At 37.1% G+C, this 25460-nt stretch overlaps 1 protein-coding gene across 7 annotated transcripts in view; it reads right to left on the reverse strand.

Annotated features, from left to right (window-relative positions):
• LOC110674718 overlaps positions 1–25460 on the reverse strand; it is a 409506-nt gene that overhangs the window by 41457 nt on the left and 342589 nt on the right. For all 7 annotated transcript variants that reach the window (XM_021838803.1, XM_021838795.1, XM_021838790.1 and 4 more), the window contains 2 exons: positions 15517–15822; positions 66–850 (listed from right to left, as the gene is read on the reverse strand). In XM_021838803.1, coding sequence (XP_021694495.1) covers positions 66–850; positions 15517–15822 — 1091 coding nt within the window. The remainder of the gene's footprint in view (positions 1–65; positions 851–15516; positions 15823–25460) is intronic.

Genomic DNA, 25460 nt, shown 5'->3' on the forward strand with positions numbered 1-25460 from the left:
GTTACATGAGACTATCATGCGTATAACGGTAGTAGCATCCTTTTCAACAATCGCAATGACCTTACCTGGCATTGAAATTGCTATCCTTCATGGGCTTGGGCGACCGTGGTGTCGTAAAGTACGTAGAAGACGAAACGTACGCCGAGTCTTCCTTGTAGGAGTTCTTGCCCTCATCCATCCTGCTGTAATCCTTCCCTTTCCGATAGCCGTACTCGTCTCCGTCCACTAAATTCTCCCTGGACCCTCGCCCATACCGGCTCCTGTCGTTCCACTCACTCACCCCCTGAAAATACTTCTTCCCAATTGCTTCCTCCCTCTCCGGGGGCACAACCTTCGCCGGTGTACTCATCTGATGACCCTTGTACAAATTGCCACTACTTCCGCGTTCGTCAACCCCGTCCCCACTCTTGATTGTCACATTGAAATAGGTTTTCTTCGTGGGTTCCACAATTTCATCCAAATCGTCTCGGGATCCCCGCGAGGATCTCGACTCACTCCCAAAATGACTCTCCAACCACTTGTTCGTTTCGTTCTTCCGGGTTTCATCTTCCCGGTCGAAATCCAACGGTTTCTTCGACAGGGCATCGGTCCGATCGACCAACGGAGGTAATCCTGGTGCGGTGATGGCCGCTTCCTTCGGCGTGGAATGCCGTCCCAGCCGGCGGGCCTTTCGCAACCTATCCGAAAGGCTGTCCCATTCGGATATCAGATTCTCCGGCCGGGTGCCGTCCTTCTCCATCTGGGTGGTTTCCGCGGCGTAGCGCATTTCGTTCCCTAGCACTTCTCCGTTGGCGCCTATCAGATCGACGTGCTGTTCATCGCGTTGTTTGAAGTAGCGCTGCGACGAAGCCTGGCGGGGTGGAAGATACAAGGAAACGAGTGTTAATTGAGTGGGCTGAGATCAATGGGAAGGCCTTATCGATATCTTTGTTATAAGTAATTCGAAGCACGAGTCAGTTGGTGATGTGTCCTCGAAGGGTTCGTCACCTATGAGGAGTTGAAATCTTTCGAATTGTGGCCGTGTGAACGCTAGTGTAAGACACGGTCATATGAAAAATTTAATTTCTTGCTCCAATTTAACGTTTTGGCTCAAATTCCGAATAATCGAGTTTTGTATGGACATTTTGTTGAAACATTTAATTGAAATATGTCAATACATTTCCAAGAAAAGACGATGATTTTTTTCTTAAGTTTAATGCCTTTAACGCCAAACCAGATTCAAGGAGCTGTAACGACTCTGTAGTTCAAGGTCGTTACAACCAGGTAAGATAACATCATTTGTGATGCTATATATTGAAGCTTTTTCGAATTTGAGTCAAGGTGTTCGGAATCTTTTTCTTCTTCTTGACATTACGTCCTCACTAGGACAGAGCCTGCTTCTCAGCTTAGTGTTCTAATGAGCACTTCCACAGTTATTAACTGAGAGCTTTCTTTGCCATTTTCGTATTCGTATATCTTGGTGGCAGGTATGATGATACTCTATGCCCAGGGAAGTCAAGGAAATTTATATTACAAAAAGATCCTGGACCGACCGGTAATCGAACCGAGACACCTTCAGCATGGCTTTGCTTTGTAGCCTCGGACTCTAACCACTCGACTACGGAAGGCCCCTAATATGAGACCGATTTTAAGTGTTCGGTATTTAAAGCAAAGTTATGTTTCATATTTTCACATAAAATAAGAGTAAGACATAATACAACATACTTTTTAACAGCTCACTCTGTAGTTCAAAGTTTGATTTTGGTACGAGATAAATTTCCCGAGTTTCGGCTGATTCATGTATTTCAAGTCACTGAATGCATTAAGTGTTCGGAATATGAATCTAAACGATACTAGAGGAGAAGAAAACTAACACGAAGGCAGTTGTCATATCTCGTCTCAAATTTGGGACACTCCTGGTATATGAAAGATATAGCTTCTAGCTCTAGTTTTTGTTGGTCGCTTAATTTAAATTGCTGTTGAATTTCAAATCAACCAATGCACAGTGAGACGAATGCTAAAAATCGTGTACTTATTTATTTAGCGTGTTAACAAGTGTTTGTATCAGTATGGTGTCTTGGAACATTTACAGGTAGCGCGGCAAAGTTAAACTTTTTCGTTTGATGATGTTTATATATGGTGTCTTGAATATCCCAAGTAACAAAATTTGTCATAAATAAGGTCAAAATACACCTTTAATACATCGCCGCTGTTTTGGTTCGAATGTACAACACTAAATTTCATACGCCTTTATAACCCAAAAAGCGCAGTATCTGAAGTTGTTAAAACATCTTTCATAGTTCAATTAGATGTTCTACAAAACCTATTTCATACTTCTCATAGCATTTTGATTTGTTATATCTAATTTATATCACGCATCATTATGACCAATAAGTTATAATCAAGTTATCAAGACGTAACTTGTCGTATTTGAATACAAGTGCAAACTGTTTATTGCTTGAAATGTTTTGACAGCTGAAATATTATTAACCACTGACTTCAAGTGGTTCAAGTAGCGTAATAAAAAAAAACAAATGTCTAGCTGCAGGAAATTTAGCTAATTTTTTTTATCAGTTTACACTCGTAAACTCAAAATATAATGCAACCGTTGTGCATGTATGGTGTACTGTATTTTAGGTACCACGAAAGATTTTCAGTGAAACTGAGTGTTGTACTATGTGTTAATTGATGCGCCATTTATTAGATGCGCAATTGTAACTTGTGATCCGTGATATTTATCACATTGTGTGAAATTTTCCTCTCAAGGAACAAGCGAGAAACATGGTGGATTCAATCAAATGCGTACATTGCAGGTAAAAAACAATTTGTAATAGTTATTGGTTTAGACACCTACGATAAACTAATTGGTTTGCATGTTTTGATTCAAGAGGACGTAATATTAAAACACATCAAGCTTTTTACTTAGCTGGATCAAACACATTCTAACCTGCCGTGCTGAAAATCGTAATTCAGCTACGTGTCAATCGCTTGAAATGAAAGTACAACATTTATTGATTTTTATGACCGGTGCTGTAACATGGCATTGCTTTGGAAGGGATAGAAAACGCGGGTATTGGAAGCATTTTTGCGTTTGAATTAAGTTTTAAATATGTATTAAGTACGTGTTTAAAACAACAAACATAAATTCTGTCAATATTCGTCAATGAGATGTAATGGTCGTCATTAAAAAAAAAAACACACACATCAGACGAATTTTCATTCGCGCACGATTTTTTTTTTGTATATTTTCAATCATTTGTCTCTCCGCTTGCATTAATTACCATTTTGCTTAATTTTTCGCTACAGATTTTTTTTCGCTACATCAATTACGCTGCATCCATCTTCTAAATTGGGTTTTCAAAGAGACAAATATGTTTTTCAATTGACAGGAGAAAGCATAATTATAACATCTCTATCAAAACAATCTAACAGATATGTTCGAAATATGTTCTCAAAAGCAACTTTATAACTAAATTTAGATCGACTGAAGTTTAGTTATTGGGAATGCTTTAATTAAGTAATATATGCACTTATCAATCAGAAATATAACACAAATACGGTTTCTGTGTTTGACGAATATATATATTTTTCTAAAACATCACCAGAACTGTTTTAAAACAGTAGATGTATTGAATTTTATCTTCAACACATAGATATAACATAATTTTCAGATAGCTGACCTAGAAAATGTTTTCTGTGTTACTTGGGATTAACCCCTCTATTGGCAGCTTCATTTGTTACCGCAAAATAAATATTCAAACCGTTATAACTTTTTTGTTTTTCAATATATTTTTGCACCATTTTTTCACAAGCTCTCAAACAACTCTTCTAGTTTAGGAATCCGTGTCGATATTAATCATTGGTTATCTGGTTTTGAAGATATTTCGATGTTCCTTGGGGGACTGACATTTTCCATTTAAAATATCTTTTCCGGCGATTTTGTTTTCGGTCAATTTATGAAAAAAATAAAATGCGGGCTAATAAGGAGCTACTGTGAAAAAATCATACAAATCAAATAAAATTTTTTGGAGATATCCGAAAATTACGATATGATGGTTTTTGAAGTTTTTAAGATCTTGATTTGGCCAGCCAGTAGTTCCAGAAACATAAATGCTCATTATTTAAAGACGGTTGCACCAAATTGCTTCATACTCATTAATCACAACACAACATACTCTCATTAATGTATTGTTCCGAAGAGTGAATATCCGAATACGATTGAAATTCTGTAGCCTCAGAAATTAACGGGAGGTTATGGTTACGCATCGGTCCCCAAGGAATTTTGGAATATCTTCAAAACCAAATGACTATTGATCAATATCGACACAGATCCTAAAACTATCAGAGTTTTTTGAGCGCTTGTGAAAAAATGGTGCAAAAATATTAAAAACAAACAAATTATAATGATTTGAATATTCATTTTGCGGTAAAAAATGAAGCTGCCGGTAGAGGGGTTAAAGAAATTGAAACAAATTTGCTGAATACACCAAGTCTCTATCTGATTACGCTATCGAAATACAAAGACATTATCTGAAAAGACGTCAAAATATAATTTTATTTGAATATTTTTAAAAGTTGAATTTTTGATGGTAACGATATTCTACAAAATAAAATGTAATGTCTCCGAAATTTTCGGAGAAAGTTAAAAAAAAAACATGGAATAGCTCTTTATGATTTAGTGCTCACATCCACGAATCAATCAGCGCAATTGTTCATAATATGACATAAAAAGTTAAAATATATATATTACTTTTTCAAGGACAATAGGGTTATAAATAGTATAAACAATTATTATTATTATTATCATTATTGAAGATATTTGCAGCCCTAGGCTGGCTCATTTCAGCCGGTATAAAAAATAACATACTGTCATTTAGAGGCTAAAACAGTGCCGTGGCCCATAATATTAAGCTTCCTCGTTTGGATACTCATGATTTAAAGTGAAACCTTTAGAATATGCAACTGATTATAATGTAGTTTGAACCCAAGAAGGTTTAATCTGCATTCAAAAATTATAATTTTTTTAACCAAAAACTGGCTATAACATTTCTTGTTTGCTTTCTAGAACCCTATTCACTTTCACAAAGTTGTGTATTTTTTTATTTACCGTTGTGAATCATATTACGGACACTTAAGGCCTCAGGGAAGTATAACACAGCATAGAGCATACAAAATAAATCATTCTGAATGATTCCTCAATGTTATCGAGCGTCGGAAACCTTTAACTTTCGATTGGTGGGTAAAGAATACACTTATGCAACTTGAATAATTTAAAATAAATCAAAATGTATGGCCTTTTGATGATTCTTATTCCGGACGTTTCTTAACTTTTGCCTCATATTCCGGACACTTTGATTCGAATTCCGGACATCTCATGAAAATCATTGATAGAAAAGTCAAATCATCAATTGAAATCGTCAAACCACTAACGAGACGCCTAAGGCAGTTGGGCATTTAAAATTTGCATAGATATTTATGGAAATAGCTTATTAAAACAAGCCTCGAAATAGTGAACTTTTGAACGGCAAAAATTGAAACGTTTCGTGTGAAATGTTTCCCATACAAAGTAGAGTGTCCGGAATTAGAAGCTGTCCGTAATATGAATCAAAACGGTACATCATTTTGCAAAAAAAATGTTACCAACAAAAACTTCAACTTTTGAAAATATTTGAATAAAACTATATTTTGAGGTCTGCCCTTGTCTTTGTATTTAGATAGGGTGGCCAGATAGGTAGTTGGTGTGTTCAGTAAACTGGTTTCAATTTTCAATTTACACCTTTGTCAAAGACACCATATAGAAAACCATCAAATAAAAAAGTTAAAATTTGCTACGCCACTTGCTACGTACTAAGTGTTCTGGTCACCCGATTCGCTATATATTTTTTTAGAATTCCTCCGACTACACCATACCGATCAAAAAACGTTTTGACACACTACTGAAAAAAGTTCACGATTTTGAGCATTCGTCTCACTGTGCAATGGAACACAGTGGCGCATGGCCGGACAAAACCTCAAAAAATCATGTTCTCAAAATCACCTGATAATATTTTTTAAACACTTCTGTACCATTGAATGATAGATTCCCAAAATTTTTAGATCGATCTGTTTTGTTTACGATTTTTGGCAGCATCGCAAGTGTGGGAAAGTCAGCAAAATTGGACTGCTGAAAATTCATCAACTATGGTTCACCTAGCAAACTTCAACCAGCTGTATCTTAACTAAATCATAACCGACTCAAGCTCAATAGGCTTCATTTGAAAGCGTAGTCCTAGGCCTTTGATTACATAACTTTTAAAATATTAAGCAATTTTGTTTACAATCTTCTCTAAAATTTTAATAGAAAAAAGTAATAATTATTCGATTGGATAAAAAAAAACTTTGGACAAATTTCACTTAAAATCGAATTTTCAATTTGACAGTTAGTTCCAATGGGATGGTATCAGGTATCCAAGATAGTTAAAAGATTACCATTATCAAGCGATTTGTTTCGTATTTGAGGTTCTGTCCGACCTTTGTATGAAGGCCCGCCACTGTGCATAGGCTACGGGGCTGACATACAAAATTTACATTGCTCGCATTTGAGCATAAATCGATATTTTTTAATGAAATTTTGAGGATTGCTTCACTATTAGTTGTACTCTTGACAAATTTATTCCAGAACATCTCTGGGTCAGGTAGGTCCTTTTTCTTCATTCTATATTCACCCAATTCTCTTGAAACATGTGTTGTATTTGCCAGGTTTGTGATAAATATAAATTATAAATAAAAACAGTATGAAGTATAGCGTGTTCACTAGAATCAAGAGTTTGTATTATGGGAAAAAGTTAATTTTGCTACGAAATTCAAATTGGAACTGTTATGCCAAGAAATACGGGGTTTTGGGTGAATTTCTACGCATAACAGTTCCACTGATAGCAGTGATCAACTATGCGCTAAGCGTAACCTTTCATACATATCCTCAAAACGATATTGAGGCACTTAGTGAAGGCTCAAGTGATATAAACCAAACGGAGCCACATGTGCAGGAGTGGATATATTAACAACATTTTTTGTGTATAATAAGGCTGATACAAATATTAATTTACTTTTATGTCACCCCCCCCTTCGAAAATCCGAAAATTTTGAAGGGGAGAAAAAAAAAAGATTCATCATATTTTGACATCATTTTGGTTTTCTTCAATTTTTAAAGTAAAAAACAAGTCAAATAGTGATTCTTCTTCTTCTTCTTTCTGGCGTTACGTCCTAACTGGGACAAAGCCTGCTTCTCAGATTAGTGTTCTTATGAGCACTTCCACAGTTATTAACTGAGAGCTTTCTTTGCCGATTGACCATTTTTGCATGTGTATATCGTGTGGCAGGTACGAAGATACTTCTATGCCCTGGGAAAATAGTGATCCAGAGGACGATTAAAAAAAGTTTAACAACTATCATTAAAAATAATAATTTCAAAAAAATAACTTTTTTTTTCATTTTAATTTTTTTGTTCCTTATTTATTTTTATCCCCCCCCTCGTACCTTCCAAGTGGTCTCGGACATAAAAGAAATTTAATATTTGTATCAGCCTAAGTCAAGCTGTATACCGAAATTGATGTGTTCTGAAGACCTTAAGATTAACATCTGATTCATAGTAGTACACTTTCCGAACCATGTGAAGCTTTATGGGTAGGGAAGAGAATGTTTTACGAAAATTGGGTGAGTATAGACTGTAGTAGATTTTAAGGGTGTGACCAACGTCCATTATGCCAATCGTCCGTTTGCGAAACGTCTTTATGCGAAATGGGTCACCCCGTAGATTTTGTAGATCATAAGAACCTGAATTCCAGGACAATTTGGATGACTTCCAATGTATAATATCTCGTCAAATTTTTTGGACTTTTTAAGGCTTAATGTGTACTGTAAATCTCTAAACGTAGACATCACTCGCTTAAATAATTTATGAACCTGTTTAGATAATGTTAAAAATTTCAAAATGTTCTGGAGGCCTTGGCATTATTCTAGGTTAATCATACATTCCTTAATCCCCTGACGCATTGTAAATTATTACAAATAACTGGTATGTGCACTTTTTGTATGAAAAAATTTCGTTTCCATAAGATAAATCAGTTCTAAAACGAAGTTTATGTGAGTCTACCCTTCCTGACCCAGAGATGTTCTGGAATAACTTTGTCAAGAATACAGCGAATGCATACTTTCCCATTACTCAGAGACTGCAACTAATATTGAAGCAATCCTCAAAATTTAATTAAAAATTATTGAGTTATCCTCAAATGCAAACAATTTGAATTTTGTATGTCAGTCTCGTAGCCTACGGGTTAAACTTTACAATAAATCTGATTCCTGACTATTATTTGAAATTTGACAAGAGAAACTCAGCTGAATTCTGCGAAAAGATGCAATTCTGAAGCAGCAATTATTGCTGGCACTAGGCTGCTCGACTGGTTCCCCAGAGAAAATCTTCGTAATAATAAGTTGTACTAATTTGTAAGTTTCATTAGAATAATCCTTAATAATCTGTGTAATATTTAGTGATACCGTTGCAAATTGACATTTTCCGCAGTGCTATTGAAATTTAAGTATTGTTTTTTGGTCCTTAAATTTTGCAAACAATTTTCCGAAACAATTGTTCATCATTTCAAGAGGTGTTCAATGTTGCAAATTTTAAGATACTTTTCGAGAAGATTTTTTTAATAAAAAAAAAACTTGAGATAAAGAATTCAAGTATGTTTTGCCTCTTGCAAAGTAAACATGAATTATGGAAGAACAATACATTATCGTGATGCCATTCAACCTATATTTTACTGTATTTTTCTTTAAATATGTTTTAGAGTTTTTAAACATTGAAAATCTTTCGAAAGTAAATCAGCATTGTAAAAATCAACTGCTGGCAGAAGACTAACTGCTCTATCTTACAGAATTGACAATCCAGAAAATCGAGTCCAGAGCTTGAGCTTGATTAGCCGCCAGTGGTTGTTACTCCAGTATCATCAGATCGATGTCCGACCGAACGGGCCATTTGGCCAAATGCCGTTTGGCCGAATCACGAAAAAAAATTCAAATTTCTACACCGCTTGATGATGATGATGATGATGATGATGGTCCCGCTACATACCCCTACAGAGGTTTGAGCTAGACGATATATCTTTTAGATAATTAATTGTGACCAATAATTAATGGCAATTTCGACTGGAACTATAATTCTACTTTCGGATGGCTTTCTCAATCTGGAAGTCGAAAAACGATGTTTTTTACATTCCCGACGTTTCGGCCGATCTATAACGGGAGGCGATAGACCTTACACTCCTTGAAAAAGGCCAAAACCCATCGGCCGAAACGTCGGGAATGTAAAAAACATCGTTTTTCGACTTCCAGACTGAGAAAGCAATCCGAAAGTAGTATTGTGACCAATGTTAACCAGATTGACAAGCAATATTCGGTCTGATTTTTATAACAGGTGTAAACAACATTAGAAATTTCCATACTATATAGCAAAAAAAAATTTTAAACACTGTTGGTCTCCACCATCAATATTCGTAAGCATTACTAGTGATCATGAAAGTCCAACAAAACCCAAAACATTGCCAGATTTGGTAGCCCCGCAAGTTGATTTCAAAAACTATGGGCATTATTTGCATTTTCAAGAAATTTCCGACATTCAACCAGACAACTTACTACTAATTAATGGAATCATCCAGCAGCCTAAATCCCCAAATTGGTTGATAAATAATCAAAAGTCATTTAAACCTGTGTACCACGCGCGGGGCTCAAATCTTTGTAGACTACACAAAAAAAAAAGTAAATTATAACTACGTCAAAATACAAAAAATCCATCATCATCATCGAGGCGAACATTATAGTTTATTAGTGCCCCAATAATATTAAAAAATACAATTAAGTCCATACAAAATATCAGTTAATGTAAACTTCGTCAAATTATTGATTATTATTGATTTGCAAGATGTGGCGGGACGATAATGATAAAATTGAACCGTCTAATCAGGACGAAGTTGTGGACTCCACACATCGAACAAGACTCTAAGCTGATGGTTGGTTCGTCTCTGGGTTATCAATGGTGTTCTAAGGTTTCAAGTGTATTTAATGAATTCATCATAATTTTTTTCCTTCTTTTAAACATAGGCTTTTCTTTCGAGGTAAACTGGTTTCAATGAGTCGAGGGTTCGAAGCAACCCAATCCAGCAGAAGGACGATTAAGTCGTAAAATGTTTTAGTTACTGTCAGAGGCCTACAAGACTACAAACGCGATGCGAAAACCTCTGCTGGCAGCTCTCATCCCTAGCAGAGAAGTTGACGTTCTTCTTTCAGCACTGACTGCTTCTTAAAATAACACTAAAGAGCTAATTATATGTATATCAATGACGCTTTATCTTTCTTTAAGAATAAGCAGAATAAGTTCTTTGAAATTCATTACAAACTCATGCTAACTGTAGTTCACTTTTGTTTTCAATTTCGGCCAAACGACATTCGGTCAAATGACATTCGGCCAAATGACTCTTTCGGCCAAATGGCATTCGGCCAAATGACCCGGAGCCTGCCAGATCAGCTGCAATTAAACAAGGAACCAACCGGATGATTGTTTGGGATTAACAGACACCCTCAATGTATAAGTGCTGGTGATCCTCTATTTTTAGGCAACAATGGCGCCTGCCACGTCAGAATGCAGACCAATGTGAGGAAGGGGGAAGAATTGGTGATGCATTAAACTGGCTCCCACGTAGACCGTATATACCACTGCATCTACGCCAGTTCATGCGGGAGTGTATGGATTGGGGGAAAGGCATGGCAGAGAGGTTTGCTTTTGTGGTTAGCAGACTGCCTAATCAGGCGTAAGGAAAGGCATGCGCGTGGAAGAATGGAAGCGTTAGGGAAACGGTTTCTTGTCCGTCTCTGGTTCCAGCGTTTGCTATGAACGAATAGTTTGAGATAGATAGATTAGATAGATTTAGAATAAGAGATAGAGTTTTGCGTCGTCCGATAGATTTGGCTCACGGTTTCGCGCGTGTTTTCGCCGCTGGAGATTTTTTTTCCTGTTTTGGAGCGTCTTGCTGGGTAGTGCTTCGTGAAGCCCAAGCAGGACAGTTCGGCTTTGCATCGTCGGATAGATTTTGCTCACGGTTTCGCGCGTGTTTTCGTCTCCGAAGATTTTTTTTCTGTTTTGGAGCGTCTTGCTGGGTAGGTATTTAGGAAGGCACAAGCAAGACGGTTTGTTTTCGGGACGCCAAGAAGTTTTGCTGTCAGTGTCAGTTTTGTGTTCAGTCGAGGATGGATTAACAACTGGTGAGTTCGTTTCATGCTTGTGATAACACATATTTTCTTGAAAGCGTAACTTTAAAGTAATATTAAAACAAACTTTGTATGGTTCGTCACTATAAGTGTCGGCATTATGCTATTTTCTTATACAAATTCAATCTACATATATTTTTCTCTTTTTGACATTATCAAAAATTATATTTTGAATTGTTCGACATTGTGAATGTTGACGATTTTTTAAAACTTCTACCATATCGAGACAAAATGCACAGTAATACTCATATGTAATTTTCAAACAAACTATGTATAGTTCGTCACTACAAGCACAGACAAACAGACGTAACACTTAGAACAAATCTCGATCAAAATCATAGTCACGCGGACATGTACGCCTAATGCTAAAATCAGCGTGTTTGGCCGACGGGCTAACAGTTGGCGGTAGTGTGTAAATGTCAAACACGAACAAAAACAAAGCAAGCGCTGCGGGTGGCGGATTGGCCACCCAACATATTTTTGAATCGACCGTTAAAAAGGTGGTCGATGGACAATGATGAGAGTGTGACGTTTGTTTGTCTGTGCTACAAGTGTCGGCATTATTCCTGTTTCATATAATTTAAAATATATACATGTAATTTTCAGTTTTCGTCATTAATAAAAACATCTTTTGAATTGTTCGACATTATAGATGTTGACGTATTTTTTAAAGCTTCTACCAAAAACTTCTCGAGACAAAAATACAAAACTAGCTTTAAATATAAGTCGTATATTCCCCCTTGTCCATGGATCGCATCATCGACCAGAGGTGACTCCCAGATCTTTTCCTTCCTCACTAATAAACACCCTTCCCGTGGTGATTGTGGAGATGCAGAGGTATTCTCGGTCTCTAGAAGCAACAATCAATACAACCTAACATTCCTTCCCTATCCCAACTGACTGTAAGGACTTGGCCGGCGCCGTTATTGATCAATAATATTAGATATGCTAAAATTGCACTTCGAGAGTAAGCGAAAACTCCCATCCCTTATTCATTTGGATCGTAGTGCAATTCTTACCAGTTCCGATCAATCACGGAGTAGCAACCATTGACATGTACAGTCAGTCTATGCTATGCTATGCTATGCTAACAATGGCGCCTGCCACGTCAGAATGCAGACCAATGAGGGGAAGCATTGGAAAAATCACTCACTCACCTGGGGTTCACCGATAAAAAATAGCAAATAATCTGCTGCTTCCGAACATTCAGTGATAGCTGAACCGTACTGGGTGGCGCTTTCATGCTACAAGCGTCGAAACCGAATGTGTAAAAGCGAGAATCGGAAGGCACACGAAGAGAAGTGAATACCAATACACTTGTATCTGCGAGGCACGAGTGTACGCATTTAGCATCCATTCGCCAAATGCATTGAACTGACTGAGCGGATTCCCACTCACTGAATCATTTCGTGGTGTGGATTGCCAGTCAGTGAACGCTCATCAGCACTCAAACCCGAATGCCACTCGAACGGAATCAGAATGTAAACAATCATTCGGTATTGCATTCGGTTGCTTTCGGCCTACAGCATCGGTAGCGACTCAATCAGTTGCCGTTTTTTGTTTTGCTTAGTGCTCGCCGAAGAAGCAGAATGGGGACTGGAAATTGAAACGTTCGGCTTGGTCAAAGAAACGGCTTACTCGTTCCCGACTGTGCGTGGAAGCGAGTGAGGGAAACGCAATAACGGAGTGAGTGTTTCCCATGCTTGTATACCACTGCGTCTACGCCAGTCAATGCGGGGAAAGGTGTTGAGGGGTGGTAAATAATTTTATGGCAGGGAGGCTTGCTGTTTGGTTAGCAGACTGCCTATGTATCAGGCGTAAGTAAAGGCGTGCTATAATGATGGAAGAGAGGAAGTGTAGGGTGGAAACGGTTTTTTAGTCCGTTTCTGATTCTAGCAAATTCTATGAACGAATAGATCAACTGTGATAGATTAAGAATGGAAAGATAGAAGCTAGTGAAAGATACAGCTACAAAGTACGAGGAAAGGAACGTAGCGGTAAACGCGCAGCTATTCACTGTGTTTTATTTTCTCGATTTCATGCCCTTTTTGAATAGCGCCGAAACCGTTGATTTTAGCGATATAGTTTGTTCGGAGAAGTTTCTTGGTATATTAAAGCGCATCTTTTGACGCAAAAAGTTTTGTGATCAATCCACCTAGTAGTGAGATGGAAAAACTATTTTTTTTTTTCAAAATATTTAGATAGACATATGGTGTCTTCGACAAAGTTGTAGAATTGGCAATTTGAAACAACTTTGTCGAAGACACTATTTTTCTATCTCTTTTACTTTTTGAGATATATGCCGTTGTATGTGAATGACCCCTTAAAATCATATTTTTTATCACAACTATTTTTCAAGATTTTTAAAATTTTTTGTGTTTTTTACAAAGTTGTTTGTCATAGAAAAACCCGTGTTTTTGCTGAACATATCATTACCCTATCTTTTGAAGTAACAAAGTTGTTCATGAATTACTCTTTTTTCAAGGGGTAGTTTAGGCCTCCATAACTGGCTTCGGCGCAAAATGGCGCTGACAACTCTTACAAATCATGAAAGTACCATATTTCCCCTTTCGGCAGTTGATAAAAACTTTTGTCTATAAGCGTCTTTGCATGGGTTTTTACTATCAAACAAATAAGCCTTTTTAAAACGAATTCGACTGATAATTCTTTTACCTTAATAGATTGAGAGGTGCGATGTTCAGCAAAATCACGCGTATCAAAATGCTAAACAACTTTGTAGAAGAAATGAAAAATGTTGAAAATCTTGTAAAAGGGTTACGAATTTTTTAACATAAAGTACACACATTTGTATGAAAAAACTCGTTTAAAATCATTTTTGTCTATAGCTTTTTACTTAAAGGCTTTCCCAGTAATCTTGGAAAAGCTTCCCCAGAAAGGTAGGAAAGGTTTCCCCAGGAAACTTGAAAAGGCGTTCCCAGGAAGCTTAGAAAAGGTTCCGCAGGAATCTTGGAAAAGCTTCCTTAGGAAGCTTGGAAAGGCTTCCTCAGGAACCTTGAAAAGGCTTCCCCAAGAAGCTTGGAAAGGCTTTCCTAGGCAGCTTGGAAAGGTTTCAAAAGAAAGCTGGGAAAGACTTCCTCAGGAAGCTTGGAAAGGCTTCCCCTGGAAGCTTAGAAGTTCGGAAAGGCTTCCCCAAAAAGCTCGAAAAGGCTTTCCCAGGAAGCTTAAAAAAAGCTTCCCTAGGATGCTTAGAAAAGCTTTCCCAGGAAGCTTGGAAAGACTCCCCCAGGAATCATAGAAACGAATCTTGGAAAAGCTTCCTCAAGAACTTTGGAAAGGCTTCTCCATGAAGCTTAGCAAGTATTTTGGTCCTCCAGGATAAGTTCTGTATATTCCTAGAATGAATGTCTGGAACATTCATATCAAGTTAATGGAATTTCAATTGATTTCTGAAGCCCCTGCAGGCTTCTGGAACAAACTAACCCACTTCACATTTAAGTCTCATAAAATTCCGATCCAAATATAACTAAACATGCGTTGTATGGCAAAGGTCGATACGTCATGAGTGCCAAATCGGGCCCGCATCGAAAACAAGCTTTCGACACCTGTTTTACAACTCTAGCTGCGGAAGGTGCTAATTTACTCGAAGGATACTCGCCAATCGGGTATTTAAATAAACAATACAGTCAGTAAAAACCTTGCCTCCCCTGCGGCACCATTTGATCGAATTCCAAATTGTTATGTAGTTTTGCATGGCTTTCATACGAAAGGCAAATTCGCGGCTCCGCTCAAGGTCGCGCTGCCCGACCAGTGGATTAAAACAGAATTGTAACAGATTTTGTTACTCAGTTGTTTCATTTGATTGAACAAAATATGTTGTAATTTTCGCTGATAAGTATAAAAAATATACAATATTTTCTCTGTAGTTTAAATCAAATATGCCAAACCAAGACCAAAATAATATACCAAACCAAACCAAAAATTGCCACTTACTCCCCTTTGCTTCTATCCCCTCATTTGAATTATATCAAAATGATTTATGTCTTAATATGTAACAAAACTGCGCATAGATAAGCAATTGCTATCAAATTTCATATAACAAATAATGTTATACCTTTGTTTTAATTAGTAGAAATTTAAAACAGCCTATGTAATTATAACTGATTTTGTTTCAATTGTGTTATAATTTCCTATTATATCAAAATGAGTTACAAAATTTGCTATTTGTAACACATATTGATATAATTGTGATACAATTTTATTTCGATCGGGTCTGCTTACCTTTTGATCGACAATCCGCTCGGCGCTGTCCACCTGATCGATGCCGGTGCTGAGCCTCTCGTCCCCGGGCAGATCGTCGTCGAAGAGCACCTCGTGCTGCCGGGTTTGGGTTTTCTCCGTAACCAGCGTTCCGTCCGGGCGGGCCAACAACTGCACGTCGGTGTCTTCGCTGTCAATGACCTTGCGTGACTTGGTGCTGGTGCTGACCAGCTGCGGACCGGACGGGACTAGCTCGAGGCGGGACTCCTCCGATAGGAGCAGTTCGCGAATGTCGTCCACGCCGCTGTTGATGGCACGCAGGTAGGCCTAATCGAGAGGGGAGAGGGTGAAGAGAAATAAACATGATTAATTTATTCGCTTGATTGGTACTTGGGACGTTGATTGCATACATTAGGAGTGTGACGATATAGAGTACCTAGTGGGAATGAGGTATTGTAACGAAATCATATATCCTTAGCGGAATAATTATGCGTTGGAGTACGAAGAGATTATAAGTCTAGTGCTTCGGAAATTTATATTATTATTATTAGTATTATTAACTTTTTATTTTTATAAGTTCAATGATTCAAACAAGTTTTTTTTATAGAGTTCTGAAATATGAACATTTTATTTACATAATAGAAGAAAGTTTGTTTCCGAACAGATAAAGCGTCAGTTAGTCGGGTAGCACAAAGATCCTGAGAATATCTCCAGAAATTACTCATAAAATTCGTCAGGGATTATTTCAGAACAGTTTCTAAAAGAATTAAACTCCTTCATTAAGGAGTCGTTCAGCAGTTCTTCTGAAAAAATACCAATTCTTCCAAAATATTCCCAGATTTTTTTCAAGCAAGTACTGCAGGATTTCCTCTATGAAGTACTTAAATAATTGCTTCAAAACTCCGTAAAAGATGTCTCATACAGTTCCCTACATTTATCTGTATATCATAACTGGGTGGATTAATCCTCATTCTGACGTTAATTTTAGACACACCCTCTCTCACACATTTTAAATTCCCATCAGCGCGACAACCGAACCACTAATCGCCAATGTCAATCACTCGAACTCGAACCAGTTATCGCAACCATGCTTATTCTAGTGCGTACTCCTCATTCGATGGCAGGTAATATGAGAACAACCGTCTCAAAAAACCGCCAAACGCAATCACAACCGACCGCCGAGCCGAGTACCAATTGAGCCTTCTTACAGTGCTCTGCGTCCATCAAACATACCGTCATCATCAACCAACAGCAGCCAGCAGCAGCAGTAGTTGAACCTAATGAATATGCAAATTATTGATTCTGTTTTTTACTCTTTGAGTCAACCTGCGGGCGATCAACAAACAACGGAACCGTAATTTGGGGTGAAGTTGATCACTCTTTGTACACTTGGGTGCAGTGAGGAGTTTCAAGGAAGCTGTATTAATAAAATGTCTCGTGTTGTCAAATTATTTGATAATCTTGATTTTCCTGAATTTTTCTCCACATTATCGACTATGGCCACACCTTGCTTCTTTTAAAGAAAATTGCCTACCTCTAGGCGTTTAATGTGCCTTATTCTGTAGTTACCAAAATTCAATTCTCATATTTACCGACATATCAAACAGTTGTAAGATTTTCGAGATTAAATTCAGTTTCAGTAAGCACAAATTAAGTGATTAGTATATATTTTTATTTATGTTAATCAATTACAACAGTAACTGATCAATTTGATCCCAGAATCAAAAAGATCACTTCTTTATATGTGAAAATTGTTTCTGTTACCGTAAAATCGGGTGTAATTGATCAGAAGGGTGAAATTGATCATCGTATCACACGATTTCATTTATCCGTAATGGAGAACAAATATCAATGTAAGCTGCAGTAAATGAACGTTGCTTGTCGTAACTATTGTCGAATTGTGTGTTGTGAAGTTGTTTTGAGTTAAAAAATGTTTATTACTATGAACATAATATGAAATTTCAAAATCATGCACGGTGCAGTATTGACAAACACCTATGAACTTCTATTTCTAAGCAAGGATTTGAATATGGTATAAACCTGAAAGTTTGTGAGAATGCTTGAGATATATTCCTAAACCAGATTTCATTACCAAAACTCGTACCAAACAGCTCATATTGTTGAAATAATTGAATTTATGTTAGATATCATTGAATTCCTTAGGAAATTTCATACATTTAGGCGTTTTCCGCGTAATTATTGAAATTTAACTGTTCGTTATTTATATAAATATTGCATTGTTAAGAATTTGACAAGCATATTCGGATACAAAGAGCTCAAATTTATCACGTGGAGTTGTTTTGAAAACTAACAATAATGGCATTGACAAGTGATCAATTTCACCCCGAAATGAGATCCCTTGATTTTTTATTTTAGAGATATTTGTTAAAACTAAAATGACATTTGTTAGAAAATTTCGCTACATTAGTCGATGAGGCTCACCTTTGTACTTGTTTTCCTGCATTTAGTTGTTTGGCATTGCTAACATTATAGAAAACAGACTAGAAAAACCGTGAAAAATGATCAATTTCACCCGAAATTACGGTACTCTTATAACATTTTGTAAAAAAACAGTTTGCTTAATTCGATAAACATTCTATCAGTACATATTTTAAAAATATTTATGTGATAATGTATGCATATTACCAAGTTTTACCAAGTTAGAACAGAATAGTGATCAACTTCACCCCATTTGACGATACCTATAAAAAAGAAAATATTAGCTCACCCACACACCCCCTGCTAATCAGAAAACCACGGCACCGGACGATCGCGCCGTCGTTCGTATTCCTTTCCCATTACCTACTTGTTCGTCTTTGATTAGAGGCCGCCTTATAGGTCGATTCGAGTCGAATGGTTTGCAGTCAGCTTGCGTGCTTCGACAACCCGAGCACGCTGACGTAGTCCGCGTACGAACAGATCATCGAATGAATGATCACCACCGCTGCACTGCGATCGCGATTCGAGCAGTTGAGATCATTTCGCCTAGTGTCCACTAGATGGCTACACTTGTATGGATCTATGGTATTCCAAAACGAGAGCTGAGAACCGCGATCACTTGAGAGGTCAAGCATCGGTAGTTGAAGAATTGCTTCAGAGACATAGGCATAGCCAGGATTTTGATCAGGGGAGGGCGAACGACCTCGAAGGCAGTTTTCATCAGCATCACACAACTTTCTTGAAGCATTAAGAAAAAGTTACACATTAGGAGTTAAGCGTTAGCGTAGTTACGGTATATTTCGTAGATTGGATAAGGTACCGTGGGGTAAGTGGATACAGAAAAATCAATAATCAACTTCATTGTTATGTACAGCTAACGTTAATAATGTAATTCAAATATTTTTCTGTGGATGACAAATGAGGGACTAATATACTTCAAATCGTCTATTATTTTGATTCTTCTAATTGTTATGTATTGAGTATGAGGGACTTGAAAATTTGCGCCAAATGATCCACTTGCCCCACCATGGTGGGGTAAGTGGATCACCAATGAAAAAATCTATTCTCAAAACAAATGAGGTGTAATTATGTATAGTAAGAATAATATTTCTCTCATTCTTGTTATTAGTGCAAGTTATGTTACATTTTGATACTTTTTAAATTAAAAAGTATCTTTATTTTATCAAAATATTATGAAAAATATATGTACACTTATTTACACTAAAAAAATTGTAACTAGAATAATTTGGAGTAAATTCATCTATTTTATTCTCATAAGTTATACAGACGTATTGTAGGGTTATTCCGAATGATGTTTTCGAAAAACACTCGTAGTTTAAAAATATTAGACACATTTACTTTTGTTTAACAAACTGCAAACTTTTTATTCTATTCGTGAATATAATTGTACCATTCGTCTAGAACAATTTATATCGTCAAATAAGGTACGATAATATGCTTTTAATTGGTAAATTTGTTTATTTTGCTCTTTTGCAATTCAGTTTACATTCAGTTTACCACGAAAAGTGTTGTTCGAATTTTGAAATATTCATTTTATTTTATATTTTTTTTGTACCAGAAAGATTGAAAATACTTTTAGGTGGAATAATTAAATTTTTTTATGGAACTTTGACAAATTTAAACTAGGAATGAAGAAAGTTAAAAGAAAACAACATTTCAGAATATTCAAACTTATTCAAATTCACATAAACAATCTGCTAATATGCTTTAAAAATGCTTGATCCACTTACCCCATCCCATCAAAAAGTAGGGGGAAGTGTACCATGTCCAATATATCTGTATTTATTTATAAAAATCACACATTTTTCATTGTGATTCACTCAATAAGAACTGAAATGGTCACCATGTGTTGAAAAAACTAATAGTATTCGATTTTTGACCGAGATACAATAGATTGCTGATTGATACAAAACAATTTTGAAATTAATTGATTTTTGCAGCTTACAAGTTTGCTTGTTTTAGTGTACGTGTTTTACCAGTTTTGCAATAGTATTAGTGTGGACGTAAGAATATTATCTAAAACGAAGCAATGGTGCGAAAAAAATCAACATTTTCAAGTATTTATGCTTAATATGGACAAATGATCCACTTACCCCACTGATACACTTCCCCCACTGTACCTTACTAGCAATATTAATGTTTTTTTCTTTTGATAATCTCATCTAGAATGCTTTCAAGAACAAAGCTTGGAAATAAGCCATGATCCAATCTTAAATGAGAATACCAAAACCATGAATATTGCAATTCGCGGCCACGCCCATCTTTACCGTAACTTGGGATTGTATTCACCGAAAAAAGCCAATACATTTTCATAATATTAAAGTCATGCGGTGATTAAACCTTATAAATGTAGAATATAATTGGCCTATAAATTTAACTTCAGTTCGAATCATCACTAGGGCAAATCAGGGGTATGCGATATTAGACGCGAAAAAATCCAATAAGTAACGTCAATTTTGTATCAATCTCCGAAAATATGCCAACAATCGATAGAACTGTTACATACGCCGAACAATATAGTTAACAGGTCGACGCGTAAAATTTTTGCCTGTCTAGTGTTAGTAGTGACCAACACTACAAAAACTAGCCGTTCAAGACCAGGACGTTAGGCAACGATTTGTCGTTTCGATTGTGTTGTTCACACATATGGCCCTCTGTTAAAACAACTTTTCAACTTCTAATCATTTCTCTCGTCGCTCGCTTGCAATTCTATCCATCTTGTCATTTCATTACTTTCGTTACTCCCTTTCACTCTGAGTATAGGTATTGTATTCACCGAAAAAATCCAATAAATGTTTATAATAGTAACTTGGGATTGGGGAAGGAAATGTTGATGTAGCAATTACTTAACGAGAGGCCTCCGATTTAGCGACACTCTCATAAGTGCTACGGAGTTAGGGGTTGGGAGGGGTATTAGGTCATCAGGATTTGCTTTGAGAGCTAGCGATAGACTCAGATAAGTTGTTGTTTAATGGTTTATAATTTAATCTCTTGAATGCCGGCGGAAAAATGTTTGATTTACAGTGTAAAGAATGTTGTTTCGCGTCAAAATAGTGGATTACGCATTCAACGATAATAACCATCCGCTTTTTGCCTAGTAAAAAGCAGAATAGATCCTTCCAGGGTCATCTAGATACCAAAAAAACGTTTGTGATGATTTACATGGAACTGTCATTTACATGAAATACGACCGACCAGTAAAGCGCTTAGTAAATTCCAAGCAAGCGAATTGTTTTTTTTTTTTCTTATGTAGCCTAAGTGAAAGTTTAGTTTTAGGGTCATTATCAGGGTTGGGAAAAAATCTGAAATTCACTCTACAGTAGCCAAGCAAAGCCAATCACAGTCAGCGAAGCCAGTGAAACTCACGCCCATCGCTGCTGTAGGCAAAATGCCTTGAAAATAGCAAAACACCCGCATTTAGAGCCTTCAATGACACTCATGATTTAGAAAATTCGTGCACCCAACATAGGCTACTTGATGAGATTCACGTTTTTGAACTACTGTACTGGGAGAGCCACGTGATTTTCGACTCATTTTGCTGGACAGCTTCTTGTTGAACGGTCGATGATAGAATATCAACTGGTGAACTCGTTTCATGTTTTTTTTTATGAACTATTTATTTTGGTTCACATAAATATCGATACAGCAAAGAGGATAAATCTTATTTATGTGTTCAACAAAAAGTGAACATTTGGCTGGAATAAACTTTATTTAAAGTTTTGCAAAATGTTCAAATGATTATCTATTGTTTTTTAAATACTCTAACCTCTTTCTACGACCATCCTTTTAAAGACCACTTTTTTACAACCGAATTTTAACCGATTTTTTAAAATGATCAATATTTTAAAGAATAATCAAATTAGAGGGTCATAATGTTCAGCAAAAATGTTCGGTAGATAAAAGGCTAACATGCTGTGGTCATTGAGATGCGGAGTTCTGTCACTAGGCGGCGCTAGCGGGCATTGATATTTTGTTTTTGTGGTAGCTCAGGATCCAACACCTACCAGGAGATTCAGTAGCTGAAAGGCTATCATTGTTTTAGCCAACCAGGTGTCAAAGTTTTGCCACCAGGCGGCGCTTGTGAGCATGAAACTTTTGTTTCGAAAATATCTCAGGATTCTGACGTATTCCTATCTTGCCGAGCATTCTATTTTCTCTAATCCGCTCAAAATTAATGATTTTGAACTTCTCTTAAATTGTCTTAAACAGTGTTGCTAGTAATATTAATATATACATTTGTGTTTCAGCCGACTGTATGACATGCAAAACGGATGAACATTCGATTCGTTATCTTTGAAATTTAATGATATCGACATGTGGGCTTCGTGGCCTTGCGGTTAGCGGCGTCAGTCGTTTAGGCGTATTGTGCCACGAAGCGTGGGTTCGATTCCCGCTCCAGTCGGTGGAAACTTTTCGTCAAACGAAAAATTCATCACTGGGCTACTGGGTGTTCTGTGTTTTCCGTTGCCTAATGTTCGTGATTGTTCAGTCTGTGCAGCCTTTGGCTGAAGACAGTGTAAATTGTCTTTTAATTGGCTCTTTTCATAAAGATTGAGCAGTGTTGCCATCTATTATCAGAATATGAAAACTTGAATGGCCATTTTGGAAATATCTCAATCCATGCTTCAACTATGCCGAATATCAGTATTCAATCAGTATCGGATCAGTATTTCAATTTCTAGACGTTGCAGTTTTGAAAAATATAGTTATAACCCTGACTTTTTTAAGACTTAATTTGGCTTTCGTTAGCTGGGCTATAACCCCCCTAAAACGAAGGCAAATGTCATTTTCTGACATAAGAAACAATTTATCAATGTTGGTTGCTCTGTTTTTCATTTATTCTATGTTATTTGACAGCTCGAAACTCAGCCCGATTAGTTAAAGTCTCTCACTAAGTGGGCTACATGTCTAGTGCAACAAACGTGTACTTGCACACTGAGCGACCTGTCACAAATTCTTCAGCAGTGCTAATTTAACTTCTGAACAGGCAACATTGCTGCACCTGGCGCGAAAGATAGCACGCACAAATCATGGCTACTATTTTTCACTGCATATATCCAGTGATGCCTGCAGAGCAGCCCAATAATTATAGCCAAAGTTTTGCAACTCGTTCAAAAATCAATAACTTATTACTGGGGCGTCCGATGTAAAAACGGTCTTCGGCGAAGTTGTAGCTGATTATTGTATTTCACACTATTGATACTGTGAGATACAATAATCAGCTACGACTTCTAATCTAGTTCTAATCCCCAAGAGCACATGGGCAAACACTATGACCGATTGAATGAATTGGTTGCTTTTCCCATAGTCATTCCCATATAAACTTTGAAGGGCTTTTGCAGTCTCAGTTTTCATCCAAATGAACTCAAATTTCGGGAGGACACTCAGAATTTGATCTAGAATCGAATTAGCGGTATGGAGCAAAAACGATTTTTTGAACCACTCTACTGAGGGTGCACTAATAAAAATGGCATCCGTTGGTTCCTTGTGCAAGTATAGTTGTTCTTGCAATAACGGACCCAGTAAACACGCAATAGTATAGGATAAGGTAAAAGAGTAATAAGAATAATAGGTAAAAGAGGCGTTATACGTACATTTTGCATGCAACTTTATGGCGCATGAACGCATATAGCCTCCACTATTATACTCTTAATCACTATCTCTCATTTTACTGAACCGGTCTATTAAACGGTTCAGTGGCTCAGCGGCTTGCAAAGGAAGAGCGAACTAAACCGAGCGAATGGGAAAAAGAGCGGTTCACTCCCTGCTGCACGACATGCGTCGTATCTTTCGTATCTTTCGTTCGCTCAATCTTTGTGAATTCTTCCCCCGAGACTCACTCGGCCGATTTTCCCTACCCAACCCAAAAGGAAGAAGCAAAATGTGCGTTGCCATTGCACGGTGACGTCATCAGAAAATCGCTCTCTTTCCCTCCTTCGGGAAATTTGAAAACAACGGTGCCTGTATCTGTCAAAGTTGACAGGTACTGGGACCATTGTCCTCAAGTTTTGTTGAAGAGTGAAAGAGAGAGAGAATATCGCCGTGAAATGCCTAATTCAAGTGAGCACTTTTTCTCTCTGACTCTATTTTTCATCTGCCTGTATGCAAGTGGGCGGGGCGAATTAGTCTATGCTGGGAGCGCTGAGAGCACGGAGCAGCATAAAACTGTGCTTGCATGTGTGGTGTGACGCGCAAAGCAAGGTAAGTGTCAAACGTCATAATAAAACCGAGAAACGAGCGGGTCTTCTGGGTCACTTTTTGTCCGATCCGTGATGATTAAATAAACCGACTCTCGCCAAAAAAGAGTCATGGATCACTCGTTCTTTTGAATGATCCGAATCTTTTGAACGGCTCCGATTCTTTCTGCCCGTCTCTAGTAGCAACTGCGGGCCGTCAATCATGCTCAAATCCTAGAATAGTACTGATGGAATGCCAGGAGGATAACCTGAAAAAAATCTAGAGGCAAATACTGTAGGTGTTTAGTTCATAGAAGTATGAATACAAGTATATATTATATTTTTTAAGAAATGGCCGAATGAAAAATTTTATGATTTTATCATTGGAGAATTCAGGGAAAACATTTGAAGGATTCTCCAACGTGGATTACGTGTAGGAAATCCTTAAAGATTTCTCTGGATGAATCGCCAGAGGATGAAACTTAAAAACTCTCCATATTTGAACTTATCCAGAAATCTCTAGAGTCATTCACAGAGATTTTCCATCTGTGGATATTTCTAGAGAATATTTCGGAAAAATATCCGCAGTAATTCCTTGAACAATTTTTATTATGATCTGTGGTGTATATCCTCGAGAAAACCATACAGAGAAGTTCCAGGATAAATTTTCGAGAGAACCACAAGTGGAATATGTCTTGAAAAATTTCATTCAATCTCATGCAAAACCTCTGGAACAATTCCTGAAGGCATATCAGAATCAATTCCAAGAGTCCAGTTGCGATCAAAAGTAGCTAAATCAAGTAGGTATGTTCGTTTTTTTCAGATACAGAATTGTAGCTTATTTACTATTTCGATTGGCGAAAAAATGACCTCAATGCACAAGACAGATAAAATTCAATTGCTGGACTAGGGAACATGATCAGTTGACGATGTTTCTATGTGTTGGAAAAAGTCTAAAGATTTGGTCAGCCAGAAATCAATCTAGGGAAATATCCAGAAGAAATTCATTCAGAGTTTCATCCAGTGATAACTTCAGATTTTCAACAGGGACCCTGCAAAGAGTTCTTCGAAGGATTTCTTCAGGAATTCTTTAAGATACTAATTCAGGAATTTTTGATTCATCTAGGAAAAATCCCCTATCACAAGTTTAACTTTTAAGAATACCTGGCATTATTTTGTGTGTTTTTTTTTACAGAAATTGTAGCAAAGCTTCCTTAACAAAATATCTCAAGGACTTATCGGGAACAAAGCATTCTGGCTTAGAATTCCACCAATGATTCCTACAAGAAGCTCTCAGCATATGCTTTAAGGTGTTGGGGGTTGAACAGC

Source organism: Aedes aegypti, chromosome 1, assembly GCF_002204515.2.
Source record: "Aedes aegypti strain LVP_AGWG chromosome 1, AaegL5.0 Primary Assembly, whole genome shotgun sequence".
Classification (NCBI taxonomy): domain Eukaryota; kingdom Metazoa; phylum Arthropoda; class Insecta; order Diptera; family Culicidae; genus Aedes; species Aedes aegypti.